The 22800-nt window shown below is 41.5% G+C and overlaps 2 protein-coding genes and 1 non-coding gene across 3 annotated transcripts in view; 2 read left to right on the top strand and 1 right to left on the bottom strand.

The window, feature by feature from the left end:
• The window catches only part of ALK (ALK receptor tyrosine kinase), a 695731-nt gene that overhangs the window by 394575 nt on the left and 278356 nt on the right, over nt 1-22800 (bottom strand). The window lies entirely within an intron of this gene.
• Nucleotides 5061-5195, top strand: LOC130857906 (small nucleolar RNA SNORA70). The gene has a single exon (XR_009054903.1). It is a non-coding gene; the product is annotated as a small nucleolar RNA SNORA70 (small nucleolar RNA).
• On the top strand, nt 5213-5615 carry LOC130857378 (60S ribosomal protein L10-like). The gene has a single exon (XM_057743016.1). The coding sequence runs from the start codon at nt 5253-5255 to the stop codon at nt 5553-5555; it is 303 nt and encodes a 100-aa protein (XP_057598999.1). The 5' UTR covers nt 5213-5252; the 3' UTR covers nt 5556-5615.

The raw sequence follows: 22800 nt of genomic DNA, 5'->3' as shown, positions 1-22800 counted from the left end.
CCTTTATCAACAAAATATTTTTACTCTAATACAACTTTCCTTAGGTTAAGTCAAACCAGCCTCCCTTAAAGCCTCTACACATCGGTCTTGGATTTGTCCTTGAGATCTAGTCCCATGTGAATCATACCTTTCACTTTTTTTTTTGCCAGGTCTTCAAATAGGCCTGTGAGCATAGAAAAAAAGCATTCGATCCATTCGTGTTGGACCTAGGTACCAATGTAACTCTTTTGGCAATTAAAACAAACATAAGTTAACACATCTTTCTATTTAGCCCCAGGCAGCAACAGAATTAAAAGTACTGCCATTACTACCCTGGTGCAGATGGAGAAACCAAGGCATATGGATGGCAGATGACTCACTGTTGGCTCCGTGGACAAATGATTCGGGACTGCTTGTCCTTTGCTCTGACTTGGATTCCCTAATGTGGTACATACTACAGAGAAAGCTATTATAATAATGACTCCAAGAACATTAGAATTTCTATTATTGAGAAAGATGCACTTTCATTTCAAGGGTTTCATTCTTCTTAGATGAGTTCTACTTTCTGCTTTTCTGTCATTTGAATTCCATGTTTATTATTTCCACTCCACTGCTGGCCTGACAAAGCTAAAATTCCACTCATACCAGCCAGCAAACTTGACTCCAGGCAGCAGCAGACAGGGGCATTTGGTCTGTCGGAGACAATGGTTTCTCTCCAGTTTGGTCAGCAAGCCGGATTTAAACTGACAAGATCATTGCTCTACAAAAATAAGATCTATTAATTGTCCTGAGAAAGGAAAAGGTCATTGGGCAAATGTTACCCTCTGTCTCATTTTTCAGCTAGAGTCTGGGCATCAGCATCAAATCATCTGTAACTAGATTCTGCCTCTCAACAATAATTAAAAAAATGACTCGATAAAATCATGCTCTAGGTCTGCTTGTGAATTTTGTTACTTGAATACATTTTACTTATACCGAAATCAGTCTGGAGTTGCTGACACTATACTTTCTTCAGGACCCAAGTGAAGAATGTATTCGAGGCATCTGGGACCATTAACTGATACTCCCAGGTCCCTGTTGTAGCCCATTTCTCAGGCTTCAGCTCCTAAGGAAGAACAGAAGTCTCCTTCACATGACCTGGGTCACTAATAATGGCAGAGCATGGGAGGGGGCAGCCGGGGAAATGCTACCCATCAGGCCAAACGCGATTCACCCGACAGACTCCAGGGATGGATGGGCTGCGGGCAATGGCAGCAAGAGCACTGCCATCAGAGGTATGGCCACGAGGGGATGGAAGATGTGAGACGCTGTATGGGGAAAGGAGGCTGCACAGCATGTTTTCCCTAGCTCTCCTTGGTGCGTTGAAGGCAAAACCCATAGTGGTTTGCCTCCTTGGGCTGTGGAAGCATATTTTCAGATTCAACAAACATCTACTGATGTTTACATCTACTATGTGCCCATCCAGAGAGGAAACATTATCATACATAGCACTTCATTTAACCTCATTATAACCCTGTGAACTAGGTGGAGTTGTCCTGGGCTTGGGGATTTTTTGCCTGCTTGTTTCCTGTCAGCAGTTTGATTAAATGGTTATGTCAGCCATCTTAAATCTTACTGGGTAAAAGGAGGAGGCTGGATAAATAAATGAACAAACAGCAGACAGACACATAAGTTCTTCCCCTACAATATTAATGCCAGCACCTTCTTACCAGAGCAGATTCAGGCAGGATGACTTGCCCAAGATCACATGGCCTGGAAGTGGCAGAATTCGGACTTGATGCCAGGGTGGGCACCAGAACCCATGCTTCCTCCTCCCCCAACCCCACCCTCACTGCCTTCCATGTTTAATGGTCTGTTTAATGGCTTCGTACTCAGGAGATACCTTTGTAATCCCTTCTCAGTAGTGCTCTAGCAGTGTCTCTGATTTTAAATCTGAAGAAATTAAAAAATTAAGCCTTTTCAAATATAACTTGCATCTGTTCCCTTCACTTTTAGCTTCAAGTTTGCTGGTTTTTTTTTTTTTTTTTGCTTTTTGTTCGTTTGTTTGTTTTTCGTGGCTGCACCGTGCAGCTTATGGGATCTCAGTTCCCCGACCAGGGACTGAATCCTGGCAAGCTCAGTGGAAGCCTGCAATCCTAACCACTAGGCCACTAGGGACCTCCCTCAAGTTTGCTTTTTTAAATTTTTATCTGGGTGACCATGAAAGTCCCTGATAAGTTTCGTTTCACTCTGCTTTCTTGGTCTCACTCATTACTGGCGGTCATGTCCACATCTCAGGGTTTCATGCTGGAGGCAAATGTAGGAATTCTACTTCCAACATGGATAACTTCTCCCCTGTTTCCAAAGTTATCATGAGACCAACCAGCACTGAGGCAGCTGAGGAGGAATCACCTTTGTCCAGAGGAGAGTTCTCTCCTGTGGTCATTCTCTTTCCAGCCACTGCTCTTCTGACCTTCTCTTTCTTATCCCTCAGCCTCAAGCCTTGAAGCCTGGCCTGCTGTGGAGGAATCCACGGTGGCAACTTCTCCAGGTACTTCAGTTCACAAAGGGGATGGGAGTGGGAGTGGGAGGGCCATGCAGTGCTTACTGAGGGGCTGGGCTGTTAAAGTTAAGGAGGAGGCGAATCTGGGAACAGGCAGTTTTGCTGTCTCCCCTCCTGTCTTCTGACAAAGACTCTCTCCTTGACCTAACTCTCACCAGGCTCCTCAAAGCCCTCTACACCTTGACCTTCACTGTCCCTCCTTGTCCGGACTGCGTAGCCCAAATTTAGTAAGAATCCTGCCAAGTTGGTTTATCTGGATCCCCATCCCTGATATCTGACCAAATTACTCATGCCCCACGTTCCCCCGGGTGATATCTGATCACCCCGCCTGCCTTCGGCAAGAATCCTGTTAGGTCAGTGTAACAAGAATTAACCTACTCTCCTAACAATTTTCCATTCACTGACTGCTCTTCGGCTATAAAAGCCCACTTTTCCTTGTTGTATTCAGAATTGAGCACAGTTCTGTACTGAGGTCTCTCTTCTCCTACTGCAATTCTTCCTGAGTAAAATCTGTTTTTACTGCTGTAACCACTGTCCAGCTCCGCTTCCCTTTAAGTGTCCACAAATACCCAACTCCCTCAGAACAATTCCAGACCAGTTTGGGAAGAAAGAAATCAAAGCAAACATAAAACTTAGGGAGCATGACCTCCTCTTACCCTGGGTGTGCTCACACAAGGGCTGGTCGATGTGAGTATACGTGTTAAGGTACAATATCAAACATGAATGGAGAGCGAATTCATGAATTCTAGTTCTATTTACATTTCAACCCCCGAATTAATCGCTTGGTCATAACACATTCTGCCACGACTGTGGTCATCATCAGTAGCTTTCTGTAAATGAACCTAAAAAACTTTATTAACTCAAATTATTTTTTGAACGCTTGCGCCAAAAGGAAGCCTGGAGCTAAGTTTAGTGTTCAACTGCAATCATAAATTTATCCCAGATGCCTGGCATTTCTCATTCTCTTCTCCTTTTAATTAGTTTTGGCTCCCTTTCCATTTTTAATTGTCAAGGTTTATTTGAGATTTAACATAATAAATCGCCTCAATCCCTTTAGCATTTCTACTCAGGAAGTCAAATTAGCTAATATTTTCAGATGTTGACATTCCTTTCAGGGAATAAGCCCTTCCTGTAAAAAATTAGTTTTGGAAACACAAGTGTAAATGGAAACACCATCCACTGGCTTGCACACTGCTCTTGCCTATTGTGGATGCCAGCAGACATTTGGTCCCTGGCTGGGTATGTATCACACAGGTACACAAGCACCTTACACATTTATGTCTCCTCCACCAGGGAAATAAAACCCTCTTCTCGGGGGCTTCCCTGGTGGCACAGTTGTTAAGAATCCGTCTGCCAATGCAGGGGACACAGGTTTGATCCCTGCTCCAGGAAGATCCCACATGCCGCAGAGCAACTAAGCCCGTGTGCCACAATTACTAAGCCTGCACTCTAGAGCCCTCAAGCTACAACTAATGAGCCCATGCACCACAACTACTGAAGCCTGTGCGCCTAGAGCCGGTGCTCCACAAGAGAAGCCACCTCAATGAGAAGCCTGAGCACCACAACAAAGAGTAGCCCCTGCTCACCACAACTAGAGAAAGCCCTCGCACAGCAATGAAGACCCAATGCAGCCAAAAATAAAATCAATAAGTAAATAAATAAATAATAAAATAAATCTTTAAAAAACAAAAAAACAAAAAAAAACCCTCTTCTCTACAGAACAGAGATTTTGAACACCAGATAGTGGGTCTGACTTCAGTGTTCTTCCATAATAAATAAACAGCATTTTGTATCATTAAGTGAATTTGCACTGTCCAAGCAAAATGGCTTCGAGTACTGCCAAATGTGATTATCAAGACTGATTTACTCCTGCTCTGTGGTCACCTGGCTAACTTAGCTTTGTGCAAATTCAGCTGGACTTGCTTTTCCTCTGGCTAAGCAGAGACAGGGCCACTTCTAGCGAGTCAGGGAGAAGGTGAGCTGCACAGCACAGGGACAGACGGGCAATAAAGCAGAGCCAGGGTTTGCTGCCTGGCTCCATCCCCTTGCTTCCAACCAGTGTTGATCGGACCCAGGCAGCTCAAGCTGGAGGAGACTCACCAGGGATGCCTAGGATCCAAAAAAGTGAGGAGGAGCCAGGAGCAGGGTTATGATCGCTCCATCCTTCCTGTCATTCCTTCCCTACACCAGTGCCCTGCTCTTCTTGGACCCTGGGGCCTCGGACACCCGCTAACCAACCCCTCCCTTGACAGCACACCCTGCAGCAGGCTCCAGGGGGTGCTGGCACCAGTGGGACCTGGTTTGTTACCCCAGCTCTGCCACTTGTGGCTCTGTATCACCTAGCCTCTTGGAAATTCAATTTACTCAACAGGGAGACAAATCCCCCACCTCATGATTAAATTTTAACATATTTCAAACTGAAAAGAGAATATCAAAAAGATAACTGCACCCACATGTTTACTGCAGCATTATTCACAACAGCCAAGATGTAGAAACTCAAGTGTTTGTCAATGGATGAATGGATAAAGAAGATGTGGTCTTGCAGCCAGTTAAGCCGACTGTGCTCTTTTCCCCATGGGGGCCCAGTGTGCAGTGGCTGCAAACAGCAGTGTCCTCGGTAGTGTATGCAGCCTGTTGCCTGTACAGGTTGCCCTAAGGGACCGTGGAGACAGCCCTTTTCCAGGGACATTAATGACTGGCATGCTGTCCCCAATCTAGGCTCCAGACAGGTATGCGTGGTGCCTTCGGAAAGCCCCAGGGCACAGTGGCCAGGGTCCACATTGGCCAAGTCATAATGTCCATCCGCACCAAGCTGCAGAACAAGGAACATGTGATTGAGGCCCTCCGCAGGGCCAAATTCAAGTTCCCTGGCCGCCAGAAGATCCACATCTCCAAGAAGTGGGGATTTACTAAGTTTAACGCGGATGAATTTGAAAACATGGTGGCAGAAAAGCAGCTCATCCCGGATGGCTGTGGGGTCAAATACATCCCTAATCGTGGCCCCCTGGACAAATGGCGGGCCCTGCACTCGTGAGAGCCTTTGGTGCTGTCCCCTCCTTACTTGTGCCCATGAATAAATCCTCCTTTTCTGTCAAAAAAAAAAAAAAAAAAAAAAAAAAAAGAAGATGTGGTATGTAGGTATGTGTGTATATACATACATAGCTACATACATACAATGGAATATTATTCAGCCACGAGAAAGAAGGAAATCCTGCCATTTTGTGACAACATGGGTAGACCTTGAGGGCATTATGCTAAGTGAAATAAGTCCATCTGAGAAAAACAAATACTGTATGATAACACTTACATGTAGAATCTAAAGTAGGCAAACTCAGAGAAACAGGGAGTAGAATGGTGGTTGCCAGGGGTTAGAGGGTGGGGGAAATGAGAAGATATTGCTCAAAGGGTACAAACTTCCACTTATTAGATTAAGAAGTTTGGGGATCTAATGTATAATACAGTGGTGATTGCTTTAGATAATAATACTCTATCATATATTGAGTGTTTCTAAGAGAGTAGATCTCAAATGTTTTCATCATTAAAAAGAAATGGTAACTCTGTGACAGGATGCAGGTGGTTGCTAATTCTATTGTGGTAATAATTTTACAATATATAAGTGTATCAAATCACCACATTGTACACCTTAAACTTATACAATGTTATGCGTCAATAATATCTCAATAAAGTGGAAAAAACTTTTTTTAATTTAACCTATTTCACGGGACTGGCATGATGCTGGGCAACAGTAAAGGCTCAGTTATGGTCAGTTCCCTGCCCTCTCTATCCTCCAGCCCTCACCGCCTACAGACTCACCCAGTTTGTCCCTTTCCTTCAAGGTTCTCCCCTCTAGATGGACAGCACATTCCACTCATTCCAAGTGATTCAGAGATTGACAAATATTCTCTCCTTGACCAAACTGTAGTCAGGTTCTCTGAGTCCAACGGGGCTCCATCTTCCAAGAGCCCAATTTAGCAAGAATCCTGGCCAGATGGTTAGAATCCTTCATCCTCGATATCTGATCACCATGGCCTGCCTTCAGCAAGACTCCTGTTATGCCCATTTAGCCAGAATTCCCCATTATTTCTAATATTTCCTCTTTCTAATTTTCCGCCCCGACCTCTCCAATCCTTGGCTATAAATTCCCACTTTTCCTTTATTTGGGGTTGAGTCCAATCTGTCTCCCATACTGTAAAATCTCTATTGCCACAGACTTGAATAAAATGTGCTCTATCATTCTTTAACAAATGTTATGAATAATTTTTTTTCTTCAACAAGACCTCAAGCATGTATGCTCTTGCTTGTGACTTACAGAAATTCTGTTCCCTATTCTTGTCTTTCCAACTTGGTTAAACAATACTCACTTTTATAACATCAATTCCTTTGTGCAATTTTCACTGGGCAACTGCCACCCCCCACTGCCAAGTCCTGTCTAGTACAGGACTCTGGCACCAGAGACCCTGGGGTCAAATTCCAATTCCACTTTTCTTTAATTTTTGACCTTGGGAAAGTTATTTAACTTCTCTGTACCTCAGTTCCCTCATCAATAAGTGAGGATAATAATACTACCCACCACACTGGATTGTTGCTGCATTAATTCTATTAAGTGCTTGGATATAGTGTCTGGCTTGTAGTAAGTGCTCAATAAATTTTACCATTATTATTATCTCTTCTCACATTTTATAATTATTGTTGTTATTCATACTATCTGCCCTGCCCCTACCCCCAGTCCTAGACCAGGAAGCTCCTTAATAGCAGGCATGGGGCTCACTCATCTTCTCATTTTCCCTCCACTTCACCGTGGCTCGGAGTACACACTCAGTGCCTGTGCTGCTAATAACTGGTCTGGTGAAGGACTCATGGCAGGTGTTGATGGGTGCCACATATGATCTCTCTGGCAGTTTACTTGTATTTTTTTCCATAGCTTCATTGAGATATCATCAATATACAACATATGTATATGTTTAAGGTGTACAACTTGATGTTGTACACCTTAAACATCAAATATATCAATATGTATACATTGTGAAAACATCACCACAATCAAGCTAATTAACATACCCATCACTTCAACAAAGTTACCATTGTGTGGTGAGGAGGTTAAGATCTATCCTGTTTAAAAATTTCAAGTATACAATACAGTGTTTTTAACTATGATCATCACGCTGTACATTAGATCTCTAGAAATTACTCATCTTACATAACTGAAACTTTATCCTTTGGCCATTTCCCTTTCCTCCTAGCCCCTGGCAACCACCATTCTACTCTCTGTTTCTATGAGTTTGACTATTTTAGATTCCACTTATAAGTGAGATCATACAGTATTTGTCTTCCTGTGTCTGGCTTACTTCACTTAGCATAATGTCTTCCAGTTCCATCCATGTTGTTGCACATGGCAGGATTTCCTTCTTTTTTAAAGTTGAAAATATTCCACTGTGTGTGCATGTGTGTGTGTATACACATTTTAAAAATTTATTTCTGTATCACATTTTCTTTATCAATCCATCTGCCAAAGTATATTTAGGTTGTTTTCATATCTTGGCTACTGTAAATAATGCTGCAATGAACATAGGAGTGCAAATATGTTTTCATGATCCTGATTTCAGCTCCTTTGGATATATACCCAGAAGTGGGATTGTTGGCTTATATCGGTCTTGGCAATTATCTTTTGGATGTGACACCAAAATCACAGGAAACAAAACCAAACATAGACAAATGGGATTACATTACTGCCGGGGAGGGGCTGGGCCAATTCTTTAGAAATGCTCCTAGTCTCCGACTCACATTCAGCCTAGTTCATAGCAAAAAGCCAGCCTTTTCTCAGGGAGAGGCCTCATCTCAGGAAACCAGTGTTTCTGATCAAAGGTCAACCTCAAAATCCAATCCAGAAGCAATTACAGCAGTGTTTTAAGAACCACAGTTGAAGGTCAAAGTTCAACTTTTTTTTTTTTCCTGAAACAAGTTGCCTCTGTCCATTTGACAAACAAGGTTGAGTCTCAAGGGACTATAATACAATTCTAATTTAAAATCTAAAGCTCCGTGCTCCTTTCAAGTCGCCATCAGTTTGCCATACTGTTTTGCTGAAGAAAATCAAGGTCAGTGGGCATGAGCTCTGTCATCTTCTTTCACCTCCATTTCAGCGTTGCTCTGTCCCTAAATCCACTTGCCTTCATTTTAGGGAAAGAAGGTCCCTCCTCTCCAGAGATAACCTCTCCCTCTGTGCTACCAACCTGTTCACTCTCTCTCCCTCAAGGATTTGAAGACACTGGCCATGCCCCTAGTTCTTCTCTTCCTATCACCTGCCATCTCCTGGTGCAGAGTTGCCCAAACTTTGGAACAGGTGGTTACTACTCGTGATGTGCAAAGTGATTAAAAATAAAACACTTTATAATAGTTATGCATTTAATTTGAACATGTATTAAGAAACAAATTACATAACTAGCACATCAAACCCATCATTTTGCGGATATTACTGCTTTAGGTGAAGTTAAATATATTTAAGTTTTTTAAAAAGTTAATTGACATAATAATACCAAGTAAATGACAGTGGGAGTGATATATGGCTTTGGAAACAACGGACTGAGGTTTGGATGGGCTGCTCAGTAGAGAGCCCTGAGCTGGCAGCCAGGAGTCCCCGCTCTGCACTCACTCTCTATGTGGCCTCACACACATGCCTCACCCTCTCTAGGCCTCTGCTGGGATTTGTTCATGATTTCACAGGGCCGGCTCCTTTCCTGATTTTCAAATGTACTCAGGTTGTCCCAGTGTGTTTAAAAACAAGCTCCCCAAATTTTTCCAAGGGTGTGCTGAACCCCCGTTTTAGCTCTCTGGGTTCTCTCCATCCCTTTTTACTGTGTGAATTCTGAGATATTGCATTCTTCATCCCTTCCCTCTCTTAAAAGCCCCACAATCTGCCTGCCAGCCTGAGGACCCCACTGAAAGAGGCCTTCAATGTTACCATGGCCTCACAAACAGCAAGTAGGGCTGCTAGTATGCAGCTTCTGGAACAATACAACTTAAATGGGTTTTGTGGACAGGCCTAGGAACCCACCCTGATGCACAGTATGCTCTATCCCAGGAGAAGGGATTCTGAGCTGCCAGCATCTCATTCACAAGGAGACTTTTAAAACCTATCTCCATCCATTTATAGTTGAAGACCCCTCCTGGATTGTAAAACAACATGCAGCAAGGGTCCCTGGGCTGCTGCCCTCCCTCAGCTCTGCTGCTGCCTTCTGATGCTATGAAGGATGTTGGAGGGATTCCAGGAAGCAGCTCCTGGGGCACTGGCTTATTATTATGAGCTGAATCAGGTGCCTATACCCACAATGAGGACTTCCAAGGGACATCAAGCAAGGGCGGCCGCCCAACTGCAGCAGCCCCAAGAGAAGCATGGGGTGAGTGAGGACAAGCAGATGGGCTTCTGGTTCAATGGGGCCAAATGATTCCCTTTCTTCCTGTCTCAATCTCTTAGTGTGCTAAATGGCAATAATTAGTATTAAGAGTAGGAAAGACTTTGTGTTAGTTTGCTAGGGCTGCTGTAAGGAAGTAGCACAACAGAAAAGTATTGTCTCCCAATTTTGGAGGCTAGAAGTCCAAAATGAAGGTGTTGACAAGGTTGGTTTCTTCTGAAGGCTGTGAGGTAAGGATCCTTTCCAGGCCTCTCTCCTTGGTTTGGAGATGGCCATCTTCACACTCATATGGTGTTCTCCCTCTATGTCTGCTTGTGTCCAAATTTCTCCCTTTTATACGGATATCAGTTAATTGGATGAGGGTTCCACCCTCTTCCAGAATGGCCTCATCTTAACTAATTGCAACTGCAACAACCCTACTTCTAAATCAGATCACATTCTGAAGTACTGGGGAGTGAGGACTTCAATATATGAATTTTGGGAGGGGCACAATTCATTCCATAACAGACTTGAAGAACAGAACAAGGAGCCAGGGCAGCTGGATTCTAGGACCAACTCTACCAACCCATTCCATGTACCCTGTACCACACAGTTCATCGAATGGGTTCTCTAGGCCTTAGGCTTTTCCTCACCCCCTCAGTCTGAAGATTTAAGACTAGACTGTCTCAAAGGCCCCTCCAGCTGTAACAGCCAATAGCTTCATCATCTCATTGAAATGGATCCAAATGTTAACAAAGCATTTAAAACTTCTTACGTGGCAGGTACAGTATAAACACTAAGAAATAATAACCCCTGAGCCTCCATAGAAAAAATGCATACAAATTCAAAGTGGTTTTCAAACATTATTTCATTAATCCTTACAAATCCCCTGTGAAGTAGTATTATTAAAGAGCAAACTGACAATTGTGCTATAATCTGGTCAAGTAGAAGAACAATATCTCAGACAAGATAATAGCAGACTCATCTGCCACGAGGGAGGACTGACTATTCAAAGGCCATGCAAGTCGGAAACCAATAGGAAATTTCATCTCAGGTGGCTTCGAAATAGGGGTTGGAAATGAGGCTTTGGCTGCCATCCTGGGGGACTTTCCAAAGGAGGGAGGGGAGATTTACGATCAGAGTTTCCAGAACACATGCATCATTCATGGCCTCTAATTTTTCATGCATAAATGTTTGCACTGATATTTAAGATGTAGGAAATCTTCTGGGAGGGAATTACAGTTTTCCTGAGGAGTAAGAAAAACATTGCCCTAGATGAATTTTCTTTTTCTTTCTTTCTTTCTTTCTTTCTTTCTTTCTTTCTTTCTTTCTTTCTTTCTTTCTTTCTTTCTTTCTTTCTTTCTTTTTCTTTCTTTCTTTTTCTTTCTTTCTTTTCTTTCTTTCCTTCCTTCCTTCCTTCCTTCCTTCCTTCCTTCTTTCTTTCTTCCTTCCTTCCTTTCTTTCTTTTTTTGCTTCTTAGAAGGTAGAAAAAAGATGCCTTTTTTTTTTTTTTTTTTTTTTTTATATCAGGGCTAAAAAGGTAGGTGAGGCTGAGACTACAGAAATGTGGCCATTTCACAGAAGCTCCCCACTTCCCAGCCACTGGCCATCATGCTGATTCTGACCAGCTATCAGAGACAGCTGACCACCACTCTGTCCCACATCAGGACACTGATCCCACATTCCACCTAGAAGGCAAGATGAAGCAGACAACTGAATGAAGGAAGCTGACCCCTGGGCATGGGACAAAAGGTTGCATCCAGGTTTGGACTTGCATAAAGACCCTCTGCTATGTGGGATGATGGAGGGGCCAGGAAACCACTGCTTGATCAGCTCAACCTTAAATAGTTCCTTCACTGGCTGGCCTGAAATTCCAACACTGGATTTTTTGGGGGTTGCAAGAATTTCTATCTCCAAGTGACTCCCTTTAAAATCCAAATACCGGGACTTCCCTGGTGGCACAGTGGTGAAGAATCCGACTGCCAATGCAGGTGACATGGGTTTGATCTTTGGTCCAGGAAGATCCCACATGCCACAGAGCAACTAAGCCTGTGCGCCACAACTACTGAACCTGTGCTCTAGAGCCTAAAAGCCACAACTACTGAGCCCACGTGCCACAACTACTGAAGCCTGTGTGCCTAGAGCCTGTGCTCTGCAACAAGAGAAGCCACCACAATGAGAAGCCCGTGCACCACAATGAAGAGTAGCCCCCGCTTCCCACAACTAGAGAAAGCCTGCACGCAGCAACAAAGCCCCAATGCAGCCAAAATAAATAAATAAATAAAATTAAAAAAAATAATAATAGTTTAAATATTAAAAAAAAATCCAAATACCTCTAGGCATGTGAGGAGCTGGACCTCTTTTCTAATCACCAGCATCTTAGTGTAAAAGTTTGTCCTAACAATCCTACTCCATGGTGTTGAGCGATTGCTTAGAGAGGAACTGAGTATGGCAGGTTCCCAAGCCTGTGGTGGGAACTAGGAAGAAGGAGAGGAACAAAAAACAGGTGTGGTAGGGGTGGCTACATGACTCTGAAGATCATTTCTGCCTTTTTTACTGCTCTGCCAGATGGGCTGCAATACAGGTTAAGCTCATTTAGTGAAGCTGCAATACTAGTAGCTTACATGTTAACTTTATTTAGTGAAGCATCAGTACAGCTAAACCACTGTAATATTTAATACTGTGATCCAGTTGGCAAGTCTCTATTGCAGGGTCCTAGTGAGACTGTTTTTATTATCAAAACAACAACAACAACAACACATTTAAGACTGTAACTTTAAAAGAATCCAGCTTCTCTGCATGACTTAGACCCAGCCGCCTCACACCTCCTCTGCACGTGCTGTTCCCTTGCTATGGAATGCCTTTCACGGCCCTTTCCACCTGGCTCACCACTACTCTTCATTCAAGACTAAACTCAAGCCCACACCTTCCAGAAAGCCTTCCCTGACTTCCCAGGCTAGGTGAGGGTCCCTCCCCTGTACCCAGCAGCAACTTGTGACTCTGGTTGTAATTGTTAGTTTAGTTTTCAGTTTCTTCCTCTAGAGCATAGGCAGAACCAATAGTCTCCATCTCAGAATCCTTGGTGTGAGACCCAGTTCCTAGCACCTAGGAAATGCTGAACAATATTTGCTGTGAATGAGCCATTTTTTTACCTGTTAAATTTGCTGATTTAAAAGGCGACAGAATTCAGCTCTGCTGAGGGTGAGTTGAAGCACTCATCTTCTACTTTGTGGTGGAAACATAAATTGATTCAAGGCTCTTGGAAAGGCATTTGGCAAGACATATCACAACAATAGTAACTTCATAGCCTTTGACCTTGACACTCTTCTTCTGAGTATCTCTCTTCAGAAAATAATATAAACAATGAAAAAGTGATTGCCATGATGATATTCAGGGAAGCATTACTTAAAATAGAAAATACCTGTAATGAACTTAAATGTCCAATAACAGAGCAGTGGTTAAATTGCAATCTGATGCAGTGTTTTGCAACCATTAAAAATCATGGTTACCCAATCAAAAAATGGGTGGAAGACCTAAATAGACATTTCTCCAAGAAGACATAGAGATGGCCAGTAGGCACATGAAAAGATGCTCAACATCTTTAACTATTAGAGAAATGAAAATCAAAACTACAGTGAGATTAAAACCTCACACCGGTCAAAATGGCCATCATTAAAAAGTCTACAAATAACAAATGCTGGAGAAGGTGACGGAGAACCCTCCTACACTGTTGGTGGGAATGGAAGTTGGTGCAGCCACTATGGAAAACAGTATGGAGGTTCCTTAGAAAACTAAAAATAGAATTATCACATGATCCAGGAATCCCTCTCCAGGGCATATATCCAGACAAAACTCTAATCCAAAAAGATACATGCACTCCTATGTTCATAGCACTATTTACAATAGTCAAGACATGGAAGCAACTTAAATGTCCATTGACAGATGAATGGATAAAGAAGATGTGGTACATATGTACAATGGAATACTACTCAGCCATAAAAAAGAAACAAATAATGCCATTTGCAGCTACATGGAGAGCCATTTGATGCAACTAGAGATCATACTAAGTGAAGTAAGTCAGAAAGAGAAAGACAAATATCATATGATATCACTTATATGTAGAATCTAAAATATGGCACAAATGAACCTATCTATGAAATACAAACAGACTCACAGACACAGAGAACAGACTTGTGGTTACCAAAGCGGGGGGTGGATGGGGGATGGACTGGGAGTTTGGGGTCAGTAGATGCAAACTATTACATATAGAATGGAAAAACAACAACATCCTACTGTATAGCACAAGGAACTATATTCAATATCCTTGGGTAAACCATAATGGAAAAGAATATAAAAAAGAATGTATAGATATATGTATAACTGAGTCACTTTTTTGTATAGCAGAAATTAACACAACATTGTAAATCAACTATACTTCAATAAAAAAATAAATTTAAAAGACTCATGGTTATGAAAAACTAGAAAAGAATGGCAATAAAACAATAAATGAAAAAGACATAAAATGCTTGTATAGATAATTATGACTGTAAAATAAAAATAATAGCTAACACAGATATGGTGGCTCACTTTAAGATTTTACATATATTAACTCATTTGATTCTTACAATAACCCTATGTGGTAGGTACTAACAAAGATTCTCTCCTTGACCAAATTGTAGGCAGGCTCTCCTGAGCTTTCTAACTATGCCCAAGTCCTTTTTTATAGAATCCAGTTTCTAGAAAGAATCCCACTAAGTCAGTTTAGCCTGAACCCCTCATCATCTGACCGCTGTCAATATTTGGTTGGGCGCCTCATTCACCACCATCCCCCAGGTGATGTCTGATCACCTGGACCTGCCATCAGCAAGAATCCTATTAGGTCAGAACTGCCCCCTTACGCCTGTTGTTTCCTCTCAGTAATTTTCCATCCATTGCTCCCACCCTGCTACTTGGCTACAAACCTCACTTTTCCTTGTATTCAGAGTTGAGCCCAATCTCGCTGCTCTACTACAAACTCAATTGTAGTAGGACCCCATTGAATAAAGTCTGCCTTACTGTTCTTTAACAAAACAAATGTCGTGAATAATTTAACAGTGCTATTAATATCTCCATTTTATAGATCATGGGGGCAGAAGCACAGAGATGTTATGTAACCTGCCCTAAATCGTATAGCTGGTAAGTGACAGAGGCTGAATTTGAACCCGGTCTGTGTCCAAAGACTGTGCTTTTCACCACTATGATATAAACTTCATCCAGAGTTTGGAAGAAAATAAGCAAAATGCAACTGCTTTTTAAGGTTGTGAAAATATAAATGAATTTCTTTTTTTCCCTCTATCTAAAAATTTCTATAATGTCCCTGTATTATCTTTATAACAGAATAATATTTTTAATAAAAAACAAAAATTCAGTCATAAGGTAGACATCTTCAAATGTCTACTTGCAAAGCATGTTTACAATAGTTGTTCAGTTTTGGGGTTAGACATGCTGGAGCTATATTGAATTAAAATGCTTAAATACTAAGTTTCCTGATGTGCACACAGATACACATGAAGCTAAAATTTTATTTCTGCTCATGAATTTTTTTTTTCCTTCTCAATAAAGTGTATTCGCTGTAATGTGTAACATATGGGATTATATGTTTATACCCTAGTAAGACTCTTCGTAGAAAGAAATCAATTCACTAGTCAGGAAAAAAGTCTTTTGTCAAACCATGTGCCTGCTTTCAGTTTGCAAAAATGTTCACTGTGGGGGCGGGGAGGGTGAGCGAAGGGGAGAGCGTTCTCTCTGCTCCAACACCAGCCCTTCTGTAGCTGGCAGGAGGAAAACCAAACCAAGTTCTGGGGGAACTGCTCAGGTGGAGCTTTGTGAGGGGAGACCAGTGGAACACTCTGTGTTCTGTGGGGAAGTTGGGTCATGTGCTGGGTTGGGGCACATGCTGGAGGTTTCATGGTCCGCCTGGGGAGCTAGGATAAGGCTGGGGAGAGCTTTGAGGACCCCTCAAGCTGCATCTTAAACATGGATTTGCCAAGAGAGGCAAGATAGATGAAGGTATTTCCATCAGAGGAAACTGGTACAGAGACAAAAAAGTGAGAAGCAGCACAGGGCTCTGGAAAGCTGCTAATGATACGTATAAGAGACTGAATGTTTGTGTTCCCTCAGTTCATACATTGAAGACCTAACCCCCCATGTGATGGTCATAGGACATGGGGCCTTTAGGAGGCAATTAGGTTTAGATGAGGTCATGAGGGTGGGGCCCCCATGACGAGCTTAGTGTCCTTACAACAAATGGGAGCTCTCTCTTTCTCCACCATGTGAAGACACAGCAGGAAGGAAACTATCTGTTAACCAGGAAGAGGGTTCTCACCAAAAACCTGACCATGCTGACACCCTGATCATGGACTTCCCAGGCTCCAAAACTGAGAAATAAATGCCTATTGTTTAGCCACCCTGTCTGTGGTATTTCGTCATAGCAGCCCTAGAAGATCATGATAGTATGCCTTTTTTCACTTACTTTTCTGCTTCGAACATGAAGGCCTTCTAGCAAGACAGGCCTCCATCTCTGCAGAAATGATGGTGGAGGTTCAAGGAGTAGGAGAGACTTGCAGCGAAAAGAATGGTCCTCTTATTCCTTCCCCAACTGTCAAATATCCCTGCACCCAGGGGCTCCTCCAAAACCACCTGCAATCTACCCACTGCAGTTATTAGACCTGCTTCTAGGAGCCTGGCTGCAGTTTCCAAAAGAGAAAGATACCAGTGTCAGGTAATCATGCTCATCATCCCCTAATGATGCTTAATGCCAGGCGCCGCAGTGGCTCCGAGGCCCCGCTGACGCAAGGAGGCTCGGCTGGGCAAGATGCACTCCGGAAGGCAAACAGCAGCCTTTTCCAGACCACCGCAGCTCTGTTTCATAAAAGATTTCTCTCTAGCCCAATTATAACAGAAAATTCTCCTCTGTTCTCCCGCCCCAGCCGCCCTCCACACAGAACCCAGAGAGGATAACACATCATTTCGTGCATTCTAAAGCAGGGCTGTTTGCAAGCAAGAACACTTGCCTGCTCTCTACTCCCTCTCTCCCAAAACACCGCTCACTGTTGATGCTGGAAATTTCTGCAATAGATGGCAGGTAGCCCATTTCCGTTCCCTAATTTAGCAGATGAAGATGATTATTGTATTTACGTTGTGTGAGCTGCAGTGGGCCGGGGAACTATGAAGCATTTGATCCATCCTACTTAAGTCTCATTTCTCTCAAATGTGTCTCCGGCTGCCTTACCACTAAGACCCCAGCAGGAGAGAGGAATGAGAAGGTGTGAGTCACGTCTTGTTTGTTACAACACGAAGATGTCCCAGGACCTTTCGAAGCAGGAAAGAGGGTGGAATGATGAATATTTCAAGTTCTGTGAGTCAAATATGAATTGAACTGTAATCAGGGCTTAAAGTAGATGGCTGCATAATAAGTGCTAAACAATTCATCTTTCTGTCAGGTGGCAGAAAGTAATTTATTCATTACCATTTAAGCAAGAAGAGATCTTGTGTGTTTAAAGACGGAAAAGTTTAGCATGTTCCATTTTTGATGGCACTGCAAAGGGCCCAGGTTGAAAAAAGTGCTGAAAAAGGGAAAAGGAGGGAAGTAATCTTTAGAGCATCAAACCTTGATTTGGCTTGAGAAATATCATTAATTCCCTTTCAGCATTCAGTGGAGAAATCAACAGGGCTTAGTTGAAGAATTCTTCAGATGAAGAATTAGTAAATTCGGTGAAGCTTCATCTTACTTTATGCATCTCAGGCAGTCCCCAAATAGCTATGCGTAAAGTTAAAAAGTACGTATTAAGCTATATTCTTTTCCCTTTGACTTCCATTATGATTTCCGAGATACATTTCCTTGAGACCCCCAAATACAATAAAAGCACCATTTAGTCCTCTTATGATTCACTGTGAGCATTCTACATTTGTCAACATGCAATCTATGAGCATTAAATCGTCCCACAAAATCATAAGAAAAATTTATGCTTTTCTATATAATCGTAGCACATTCAGGATGAATCACATGTATTCTCCATTAAAACATGTTATAAAGCTAATTTTCACTTTACTGCAATTTTTCATGACTCCATGAGACTTAAGTGTGTAAGCAGCTGTAGTTACCAGGAGAACACTTCAGGATTTCAGCCAAACTTATGAGCTGCAGGAACCATATGGCAGAATTTTCTTGGACAGAATTCAGTGTACCACTTCACAAGTATTGTACTGTATTCATTTGTTACCACATACCAAATACTTACTATGTTGTTATAAAGAAGATGGTTTGCAGTTCTGTTTTAAAACTTAGTAGAATTCTGTTTAAAATGCTTGAGTCAGAAAAATATATCTGGCTACCTTAATAACTGAAACCAAATCCTTGGCAGAGAACAAAACCTGCAAAACCTGTTTGCTAAAATAGTTCCTATGTAAACCCGAGCAATTCAATGCAAATAACTTTTAAATTAATGAAGCTTTAAAGGAGAAGCTATCCAAATACCAAAAAACCTGTTAAAAAAAAAAAAAGACTGCAATAAAAGAGCTACATAACACAGATTAAGTATATTCAAGACTGTGATTTGTCTCTCCACAGAAGCGGGAGCACACTTCTGCTCCAGGGATGTCATTCTTTCTAATGGAGAGAAGATGAAAGGAACCAAAATAAAAATGGAGCCTAAGCCTGCATGAGAGGGTTGAGAAGGCAAAGTCACATGCTTTCTCTGATAAGCTGCAAGTTGTTATTTAAAGATGGCACACAGAGCTCCGTCTAGTTATATATGTGCTATAGCGATGGAGTCAGATCTAGACCTGGGCACCCTGGGAGAATTTCCCCCTCACACATGTTTCTGGGTGCTTAAGAAGCCCCACACTCAAAGTCAACCCACAGGACTACTGCCTATTAACTCTGGTTAAAATAATTTGTCATATCAAATATTTAAACCTTACTATATTTAACAAAGTAACTATATATAAGTGCTAGAAAGTTCGAGAGTCTAAGGAATGAACGGAGCAAGTGGAAAATTGCTTTCTAAGCACAGATGTTTTTTTCAAGCAGATATCTATGATAGCAAACAGATATACAATGGCCTACAACAGGTATTTTATTTGTTTGACTCTTTCTTGAAATGGAATATTGAATTTCTCCACATAGTAGTAAGAGTTTTCTTTCAGGATATTTAAAGCTAAGGTATATAGGAGAATCTTAAATTGTTCTTGTAATTCTTTCTGTTACATCAAGCACAGATTCCAAGAAACCACAATCCAAGGCATTGCTGCCCACTTAGTAACCACTATGTATCTTTCAACAACAACGTCTAACATCACTGAGTCGCCAGGCACTATTCAGTCCTTTGCATACATGATCTCTGTTAATCCTGACAGCAATCCTCTGAGGTGAGTTCTGTCATTATTCCCATTTTATAGGTGGAGTCTTAGAGCAGTAAGTCACACTGCAGCAAGTGATGGGACAGGAACTGAATGCAGGTCAGCCTGACGCCACACCCACGGTCTTAACCATTAAGCTAACTGAAAACAAGCTGGCCCTGAAGAAGTCACCTCACATTTCTAGATCTATAAAATGATGGGTCCTAGGGGCAGTAGTGTACCCAACAAATGCAGCTCCCATTCTATGCTCCACCATTGCCTTTAAAAGTTCTTTAATAATAAATCATAAAACATTATTTTTTAGGTAGTTTATGTCAGGTGTCGTCCTCAGGCACCACAACGACAGTTCAGAGTCTAGACAGAAACCTGATTGAATGTTAATAGCCACATGTACCTTAAAGTGCTGGCAATGGCATGGAAGAGGGTGAGGCGGAAGGCACTTGGTAGGAGACGAGTAGCTGCAGATACAAAGGAAGGTACCCTAAGTGGTTGTAGATATTCCTCCTCTTCTGGCTTCTTCCAAAGCCAGTGGGAAGAAAATGAAAGTCTCTCCTCTCAAAGAAGGAGGGAAAATGTGACCTTAGGGATTTTCTGGTATTAATGGAGTCATCACAGATATGGAATTTTATCTCATTTTTTTGAAAGTGATATTAAACCTAAGTACAGGTTTTCTAATTCCAAGCACTAGGGAGTTATACGGTAGCTCGGGGAATTTGACACTGAAACTACCATAAATGAGAAGAAAATGTTTTTATTGAAAGCAGAGAAGGAAAAGAGAGATGGAATCAAGGGCGGAAATTATAGAGTACATGAGTGTACTAGATATTTACAATTTTAATATAACTTTTAAAATGTTATTCTTAAGGGTATCACAATAAATGCTATAGCTATCCTCCTAAATTAATGCTTTGCTATCTTAATAAACACATATAGGAGGAAATATATACTACAGTTATCACAGGTGATCGTTTGAATTTGGTTATCTATGTCTTTGAGAAACTTTGGCATTCACCCTGCATGACTCATAGCCTAGTTACCTACTGATATCTATTTTTTCTTGTGGGCTAACTTTACAAACCCCAGGATCACATTGGCCAAGGATCCATTATTACTAATCCCTCTTTAGACAGATGTATTTAGGTGTGATTTGTGTAGTGCATGGTACTTTAGGTTCATTGTGAAAGATGAGGATATAAAAATGTACATTTTCAAGATATTCAAATAAGAAAGTCAATTTAACGGGTCTACAGATACAATGACCACAGTGAAACTGTACTAAATATATGCAAACTACATAAAAATAAGTGCATATCAAGCTCTTACAGTTATGTAGAGAGCCTTAAGATTTATAAAGCATTGATGCATTCTCTACATCATAAATGTTGTTCATTAAGATTCATTTAAGAAAAATGTTCATTAATAGATATCATTGAACAGGTGATGATTTGGGTCCCTGGGCCATATCTCATGATAAGGGTGATGAAGACTAAGTCTAAAACTAACTCTAAGACAAATCAAAGAAAACCTAACCTTTATCATCATTCCAGGTAGGACGATAAGCTGTTAATAAACTCAAGAGAATTGAGATCAATCAGGGAAATCTCAGTAACACAGATGAGCCTCTACTTCTGGCTCTGCTAATATGTGTAAATCTGTGAGAATGAAAATGGGCTTTAATTCTAGATACCATCCAGGGATTGGTTGTGCATTTCTACAGCAGCTGGCAGGACAAAAGACAAAGGACTAGAATAAGAGTTAGAAATTCCAGTTCTGCCAGTTATTTGCTGTGTGACACCTTGGCAAATTAGTTAACCTCTCTGAGTGTCTTTTTTTTTTTTTTTTTTTGATTTTTATTATTCATTTTATGTTAAAATTTGAGAAAGCAATTTTTTTCCTGTTTATCCAGAATTTATTCTAATATATTGCATCCAGTACAATGACAATCCATTTCTACTTTCCTATTCTATTCTATTCTTTTTTTTTTTTTAATTTTTTGGGGGGTACACCAAGTTCAATCATCTGTTTTTATACACATATCCCCATATTCCCTCCCTCCCTTGACTCCCCTCCCACCCTCCCTCAAGTCCCCCCCACCCTCCCCGTCCCAGTCCTCTAAGGCATCTTCCATCCTCAAGTTGAACTCCCTTTGTTATACAACAACTTCCCACTGGCTATCTATTTTACAGTTGGTAGTATATATATGTCTGTGCTACTCTCTCGCTTTGTCTCAGCTCCCCTTCACCCCCTGCCCCCTCCCAAACCTCGAGTTCTCCAGTCCATTCTCTGCACCTGCGTCCTTGTTCTTGTCACTGAGTTCATCAGTACCATTTTTAGATTCCGTATATGTGAGTTAGCATACAATATTTGTCTTTCTCTTTCTAACTTACTTCACTCTGTATGACAGACTCTAGATCTATCCACCTCATTCTATATAGCTTCATCTCATCCCTTTTTATAGCTGAGTAATATTCCATTGTATATATATGCCACATCTTCTGTATCCATTCATTTGTTGATGGGCATTTAGGTTGCTTCCATGTCCTGGCTATTGTAAATAGTGCTGCAATAAACAGTATGGTACAAGTTTCTTTTGGGATTATGGTTTTCTTTGGGTATATGCCCAGGAGTGGGATTACTGGATCATATGGTAGTTCTATTTGTAGTTTTTTAAGGAACCTCCAAATTGTTTTCCATAGTGGCTGTACCAACTTACATTCCCATCAACAGTGCAGGAGAGTTCCCTTTTCTCCACACCCTCTCCAACATTTGTGGTTTCCTGATTTTGTGATGATGGCCATTCTGATCGGTGTGAGGTGATACCTTATTGTGGCTTTGACTTGCATTTCTCTGATGATTAGTGATGTTGAGCATCTTTCCATGTGTTTGTTGGCCATCTGTATGTCTTCTTTGGAGAAATGTCTATTTAGGTCTTCTGCCCATTTGTGGATTGGGTTATCTGCTTTTTTGGTATTAAGCTGCATGAGCTGCTTGTATATTTTGGAGGTTAATCCTTTGTCCATTGTTTCATAGGCAACTATTTTTTCCCATTCTGAGGGTTGCCTTTTAGTCTTGTTTAGTGTCTTCTTTTTTTAATGGCTAAAACTGAGAAAATAATATCTGCCCTATGCAATTCAAAGGATTGTGCATCAAATGAAAATGGATGTCAAGGTCCTCTGAAAGCTGAAAAAACAAGCATTGAACCCCACAGTTAACCTGCTTAAGAATGAAATTTAGATCTTGCAACATAGCCTTTAATGCTTTACACCATCTAGTCCCATCCCGTGTACCCTGCCTCAGTTTCCTCTCCATTGATCCATGTACCCTCTGCTCCAGCAATGTGAATCTAAGCACCATTTTCTCCCATGTGGCAACCTTGCAAAGCATTTCATTGTGTTTCCCTTGCATACCTCTTTTGATCATCCTAACCCTTTGAGGCAGACAGAATAGGGATTGTCTCTAATTAGCAGATCAGGGTGGAAATAAGTGAATTGCACA

This window comes from Hippopotamus amphibius, chromosome 7, assembly GCF_030028045.1.
Source record: "Hippopotamus amphibius kiboko isolate mHipAmp2 chromosome 7, mHipAmp2.hap2, whole genome shotgun sequence".
In the NCBI taxonomy this organism is placed as follows: domain Eukaryota; kingdom Metazoa; phylum Chordata; class Mammalia; order Artiodactyla; family Hippopotamidae; genus Hippopotamus; species Hippopotamus amphibius.
This window is presented reverse-complemented; position numbering and strand designations above follow the sequence as displayed.